Consider the following 7,410-nt stretch of genomic DNA (forward strand, 5'->3'; position numbering starts at 1 on the left):
TAGCAAACACCCGAAAATTATGAAAAATGGGCCTTCGAGAAAAATCCCCCAATTTACCTTTAAAAATGGGTAGGGGTTTCGAGGCTTGAGCGGCACACCCCCGTGCAAACCAAATCTGAGTACCCCCCCCCCCCCCCGGGGGGGGGGTCCTCCCCACCCCCTCTCTCCCTCTCTCTCTCTCTCTCTATCTTTCTCTCTTACTCTTTCTTTCTCTCTCTTTTCTCTCTTCCCGCTCTATTTTTCTTTCTCTCTCTTTTCCTCTCTGACAGACATAAAATGCAGAAATGATAGATAACGAATAAGAAACAGTCTATACTTGCGTCCAAGGTTTTTGCCTGTCTTTTTCCCCCCTTCTTTCTTTTGTTTTTTGCCGCCCCACTCTCTCTCTCCCACATAATTCTGTTTAATTATTGATGTTTTATCTTGCTTATTATTTTGCTTTTTTAAAATTCTGCTTTGCGCTGCTGCACTTCCCGCTGTTCCAAATATATCATTTGATAATCAAGTTAAATCCACGCTAACGCTGATATCGTTGAAGAATAATGACATGTCCACACACAAAAACAATCACTCTAAGTGCATGCCACTTTTTTTAATAGCAGTTGGTGAATCTCATTAATATTTTAAGTCTTAACAATCGAGGCAATTTCATTACTAATGAAATAAATGGAACCTTCGACAAAATGTTATACATTACATATACATCAATTTCGATGGGTCTATCTGGATTGAGAGAAAAATTCGAATTTCCAAGTAAAAATGATACAGAACTTGAGATATAATTAATTTGAAGCCCAGATGAACTGTTTAATATTCTTTCTTCCTTTAGCAGTAAGATATTCAAACAGCCGATTCTTGATACAGCCGATTGTTATTACAGCAATGCATTATTCATTGATTAGGCGTATTTATTATGCAACTAGATCTTTTAGTTCATATTGTTTGAAGTTCAAAATGAATATTCCATATTACAACTACGAGAATACACTTATCTTGCCCTGTTCTATGTGAATCATGTTCTCCCGACTGCATGAGCTCCTGTACTCAAGGCCTACTTTACCAAAACAAGCCTTGTTCTCTCTTTACCAATTAAGGACCTCAAGCTACTAGGCATTCCTTGAATGAGTTCACATTTTACTTTAAAGGTAAAGACTAGTATTGGAAACGCCCCAATTTCAAAAAATGAAATAGAAGCTCTTATTACCAATCATGTGAAAGAATATGTTTTGACTAATACATAATGATAACAAATTTGCCGGGAAACCGCCTACTAATTCATATATTTGGTAAATTAGTTTATATACATGGTCTGTGAGAGATAAACGCACGTGTGGCGCACGTGTGCGTATAGTCCCATATACATCTTTCTGTGTACAGTGCTTGTAACTTTACGAACACACTAAGAAAAAATGGTGCAAGTATGCACCTTTAGGGGTGCAAACCGATGCAACAATAGCAGCACCTTTAGGGGTTAAATCCTGCACCCTTTTTAAAGGTGAAATCCTGCACCCTTTAAAAGGGTGCCAGATTGAACCTTTTAGGGGAAATAGTACCCTTTATGGTTCATTCCTGCACCTTTAGGGGTGCAAACCGATGCAACACTAGCAGCACCTTTATGGGTTCAATCCTGCACCCTTTAAGAGGGTGCCAGATTGCACCTTTTAGGAGACATGTTAGTACCCTTAATGGTTCAATCCTGCTCCATTAGAGGTGCAAACCGATGCAATAGCAGCACCTTTAGGGGTTCAATCCTGCACCCTTTAAAAGGTGCAATCCTGCACCCATCATCGAGGAATACTGGTAAAATTTGCTCGTACACAAATACATATTAAACATGCATAATGTTTCTTGGTTAGTAATCATATAATCAATATATCTATTGCTAAAACGTGAATGTAATTGTAACATGATCAGACAAAATAATAGATTGGTTAATGATTGTCAAAGGAAAATACAAATCACAAAATTGATGTGCATTGTCATAATTTGCTTAACAAATCATGATAAATGTATTTTTATGTGAACACGTGGAAATTAATCATGAATGTGCATGCAATATGCAAACTTTTATTTTGCACCTTTTTTGGTCGATATGGTTCATTTTTGTGGGAAGGGTGCAAAATCTTATATTGCACCCTTTTTTGAACCCCTTTTCCTTCAAAAGGGCTCATTTTTATGTAAAGGGTGCAAACTCTTATTTTGCACCCTTTTTTGCACCCTTTTTTCTAAGAGTGAAGAGTGGGTTATATTTCTTATCATTTTGATGATTCCAGAACCTTGCAGTACACACTAATACTTATATGCTAGATGATCAACCTTTTCTGATCGATTCCACAACGGTCATGCAATCGCATGACCATAACTGGTCTTTACCTTTAGACATAAATTTCGGCAGTATTACATTTCCGTTACTCCCCTGATGTGAATATCACTCTCTCTCTCTCTCTCTCTCTTCTCCTCTTCTCTCCTCTCCTCTCCTCTCCTCTCCTCTCTCTCCTCTCCTCTCCTCTCTCTCTTCCTCTCTCTCTCTTACATTTTCCTCTCTTTAAACACAATTAGAAGGGAGGGGAATATCTCCCCGTATTTCCCATTGCTACATGTATGTAACTTCCTTCGAACGTTAACACCAACGAAAACAGGCCAATAACCCTATTAAATTGCATTTCCACAAACAACGACTAATCAACAACAACATAAATAAACTGGGTTATCAACAAATTGCCTCATTTTACTTAGGGGCAATCTGTTTACGCCGTCGTTCATAACACATATATAGCCCTTCATCATCAATTTGAAGAGAAAACTAGGCCATTGCCACGTTTCTATTTGATACCTGTCTGTTAAAACAAACAAAAATGAGTTAATAACTTCTCCCATTTTCAAAAAAATTTAGATGGGATTAATATTTCATTTGTCTCATTTCTTGTTCCGAAGCTTTCGACATGATGGATTGGATTTTGTTTTACTCAGAAATGAGGGGAAAATAATATAAATAAATTGCGATGGTTATTGGTAGGTCACTTGATGTTCTAATGCGAGCTTCTAAAGTAATGTGTTGGGGTAAAAGATTGGATTTACAATCAACGCAGCTCGCGGGTCGACATCTTCCAATCAGTTCAGGGCAGCCAAACGGAAGCCACCGATCGAAATTACCAAAGACCAAAGTGGTCCAAACTGTGTAAATCCATTAAATGGAATTAATTGTTTTGAGATCAGCACACATTTTTATATTGAATTCGGATGTCAAATCCCACTATTCAATTGATATGACCAAAATATTGGCCTGATTTTGGATAAAAAAATCAATGCAAATAGTCATTTTTGGCCAAGATGCGACCGAAATTACCAAATAGTTGCTGTTAGGGAACAATGTGACTACTTTTCCAGCACCAGGACCCTGTTGCATAAAACCTGTAATGAATAATAAGTAACAATGACTGTAAATAAGCTACTGAAATCGTGGCATTTGAGTGGCTGAGAGTAAAATTTGTCATCGAAATTTAACAGTTGTTATTGATAGCAAGTTTTATGAAACAGGGCCTAGATCACAGTTTTACATTGAATAGGCACTTCATAATCTCCTTTGGTGATAATTACAATTGGAAGTAACCCTTATAATGGTCACTTTTGAGATTTAAGATTCAAGATTCAAAATATTTTATTTCTCATGTACAATAAAAAACAATGTTAATTGATATTACTGTAATTTGATATAAGTTAATTACACAAAATATACAATGAAACAAGACAAAGATAGTAATGGCATTTTAAAGAAATTGCCCGGTGGCCGGCCGATGATCGGCGGGGCATCTGCGGGTGTCTCGTAGGCCAAAATACGCTCCGGGCGGGCGCCGCCCGGGCACTGACCTAATCGAGCGTTCGCCGTCGAGCGATTTATGTCAAAAATCGAAGCCGCTAGGTCAAAGGCTGCCGCGCTGGCCCTGCCCGAACGCCGACTGATTTTTAACTCGCCGCCCAGTGGCCGACTGATCTCCCAGCCGCGATCGAGCGACGACTAGCCGGCGACCGCTCGGCAGCCTTTGGCCTAGCAGATTCGATTTTTGAGTGTATTTTGGGCGGCGGATTTAAAAGTGAAAAGTGAGCAGGCGCCGCCCGAATTTTAACTCCGCACTAAAATTTCAGCGGCGACCGAGGGAAGCCCCAAACCAAAAGGTACGTGCCCGGACGGCCGCCGCCTGGTGCCTGGGCGAAATTGGCCAAAAAATCGCCGCCCGGCCGCCGAGCAGGCTACTTGTTGGGGTTGTGACCATGAGGGAGAAAAAAATTGAGTCGAAAGTCAAACAATTAAACTGAGATTCATGCATACCGACGTGTCAACATAATGTTAACAATGCAGCTGACCGGCAACGACACATACATTCGTGCATTTGTGTTTAAACATTTCATTTTCTGCTTCTCTTTTAAAAGGTGGAATTCGTGCATTCGTGCATTTGTGTTTAAACATTTAATTTTCTGCTTTTCTTTTAAAGGTGGAATTGGTTTGTGTGTTTAGCGGGTTTTATATCTCGTTTTTGTTTTTTGAAAATTGAGAAAATGACCAAATCGTCGCGAGCATAAGTCAGGACTGATGTCGTTTGAGTCAGCACAATAGTTTTACCCCGGATAAGCTATTCTAACCTTTGCCACCAAAATTTGGATTATATTCCTTTTTCTCCTAATGTATAATAATACCACCGCTGATATTTTGTCCGCTCTTTCCCCACAATGCATCACGTGAAATCGACTCAACACCGGTGTCGTTAGATGGCGCTGTGGATTATAATTCCACCGTATTATAATTCCACCGTACATATTTTGTTATCATGGGTTATGAAGCAGCACCTTCACCTTATACTTTTTGTTTATATAAGAAAATCTTTGTTCAGATTGCTTAATTTATATTGAACTAATTAATTTGCATATTATGTTGTAAAAATTGTTCCTTTTTATAATGTTGTATCCAAAAATATTAATATGAAGCATTACCGTCACCTTTTCCTTTTGTAAAGGGATTGGAGCACATTCTGTACACTTGTTTGAATGTGTACTATATTAGTTTTGATACTTATGGAAAATATTGTTTAAATATGTCTGTGTTTATAATGTATAAGACAATGTACTACATGTATGTTTATACTGTAAGAACAATTGTGTTCCTATTCATCATTTTGTATAATTATGAAGATCTGAATAAAGGCAAAAAAGCTTTTAAAAAAAATTATCCTTTCATTCAGCTTCAGCAGTGCATAATTCCCTTCTAGGAATAGTAGCACACTACACCTGGGTAGAAAGAGGCAACTACGTTAAGGCTGCGACGAGTACTCGCACTGTTGACAACTATACTCGGCCGCCATTTTTTTTTTTTGCCCGGTCACCTGGCACTGTCCAGGCCGACGCTTACGCGGCATAGTACCGTGGGTAAAAAAAATTCTAGCTCAATCAATGTCAACTTACCACTCAGAAACTGGGACCAAATGTCCGGATTTCCTGTTTTTGACTAGGAGGAAACATAGTGGCCCGAATTCACAAAGGAGGTTTGTCGACAAACCGAGGTTATGTACGTCATATGACGCGTTTTGACGCGTTTATTACAAACCTGGTTTGTAAATAACAAAAGGAGGTTTGTCGACAAACCTTCTTTGTGAATTCGGGCCAGACTGTCTGTCATCGTTGGTTTTTAAAACAACATTGTTACTAGCTATTATTATTATTATTAAATCGGCGCCTTCAACTGCAACTGGAAGGAAAATCGCGTGAGTTTTCGGAGACGGACCTGGGATACTTCTACCGTAGTATGGGGGTGGCAACCCCCCCCCCCCCCCCAAAAAAAAAAAAAAAAAAAAATCTCTATACGAGAATGTCACGAGGTGTTGCGTTGCGAATATCTGCAAGGGAACATCGAAAACAACCTTTCAGTAGATTTCGCGCCAGACTCCGATACGAACGTTTCATCACCGAGTAGATGATCACATTACACAGAGAATTAAGAAGCACTGGCCAACCCACCAACGCCCTAATGATGAACGAAACATCGTCGGTTACCATGGATATATATATATGGCATATTGTGAAGGGTGCCCATGCCGCGACGTAGGTGCCCGTCACCAAAAGCGTCATGCGTATCGCTTTGTGGTTGACATTCTTCTTGACCACCAGAGGCCTTTCGTCCGGTAAGTCCGGCTCGTCGCTCCCGGCTGCTTTGGAGATTCGAGGTGTGAATTCCTGGACCTGAATACGTCTTGCGTGTCTCCTGCTTATGCAAATGATCCGTGCGTACATGATGGCCAGGATGGGAATGAGAGACCAGAAACAAAGTGAGAAGATCGCGAGCGAGTACGCGGTGAAGCTCGGTTCGTCGAAATTTATGCTGCAGACGCCCAGTTTGGAGTAAATAATGATTTTCGGTCCTAGGGGGTTCACGAATGTTATGATGAGAAGGAACAATGCCTCAACGATGCACGAACTTGTGGCGATGATGACAGCTTTTCGCCGATCCATGATTGCCATATAGCGGAGCGGAGAGGCTATACTAAAGAAGCGATCCAGATTGAGGAGCAGCAAACTAGCGGAGGATAGACCGGCGACGAGCGTCATACCAAAACCAAAGATCTTGCAGACGACATCTCCGAAAGGCCAATCCCCAACGATGACAGAAGGCAAGGCGGGAAGGAGAAAGACACCGAAAAGGATATCAGCAGAGGACAAACAGTTGTAGAAGACTTTACTGGCTTCGTTGATGTCAGGTAGGCGAGAGATGACGATGAGGTTCAAGATGTTGGTAGAGATGATCAGGACGGCGAAAATGAAGACGACCACGCCTTGAAGAATATAGATTAGTCTCTTGTCGTCGTCATCCTCCTCCCCTTTAGACCTAAGGGTGTCGTTCAGCGTCTCCATGTCTGGTTAGATCTACAGTGAAAAGGATGAACGATGAAATAATCGGTAATTTCCTAATAATTACAAAAGTATATATCGCCTACACTGCGCGCAGCCCTAACAAGCACTGCCCTCGCTCTCTCTCTCTCTCTCTCTCTCTCTCTCTTCCTCTCTCTTTCTCCCTCTCTCTCTTTTTTCTCCCACTCTCTTACCTCCCCCTCTCTCTTTCTCTCTCTCTCTCATTCCCTCCTCCCTCATCTTTTTCTCCCTCTGTTGCCCCCTTCTCTCCGTCTCTCTTTCCCCTCTCTCCCTCTCTCCCATATTTGAGCCTCTCTATTCCTATATCATGATCCAATAATAAGCTACCGAAATCCTCAAATTTGATTGGCTATGGGTAGATTTGTCGTAGATGACCTGCTTAGTGTATTCGATGACAAAATGAGGTGATTTTATACCGAAACACCAGAGTAATACTTGGCGTCCCATATGCGCCAAGTGTTACCCTAGTTTTCGATACAAAATGTATTTGGTACT

At 40.7% G+C, this 7,410-nt stretch overlaps 1 protein-coding gene across 1 annotated transcript; it reads right to left on the reverse strand.

Annotated features, from left to right (window-relative positions):
* Window positions 1–5,847: 5,847 nt before the first annotated feature.
* LOC584492 (beta-2 adrenergic receptor-like) lies at window positions 5,848–6,897 on the reverse strand. The gene has a single exon (XM_784352.2). It carries the CDS (start codon window positions 6,895–6,897, stop codon window positions 5,848–5,850), a length of 1,050 nt encoding a protein of 349 aa, XP_789445.2.
* Between the last annotated feature and the right edge of the window lie 513 nt (window positions 6,898–7,410).

This window comes from Strongylocentrotus purpuratus, unplaced genomic scaffold (assembly GCF_000002235.5).
Source record: "Strongylocentrotus purpuratus isolate Spur 01 unplaced genomic scaffold, Spur_5.0 spur5_scaffold_21, whole genome shotgun sequence".
NCBI lineage: Eukaryota > Metazoa > Echinodermata > Echinoidea > Camarodonta > Strongylocentrotidae > Strongylocentrotus > Strongylocentrotus purpuratus.

Excerpts from the sequence above, each read along its gene's own strand:
- LOC584492 (XM_784352.2), bottom strand. The coding sequence starts at position 6,897 with ATGGAGACGCTGAACGACACCCTTAGGTCTAAAGGGGAGGAGGATGAC.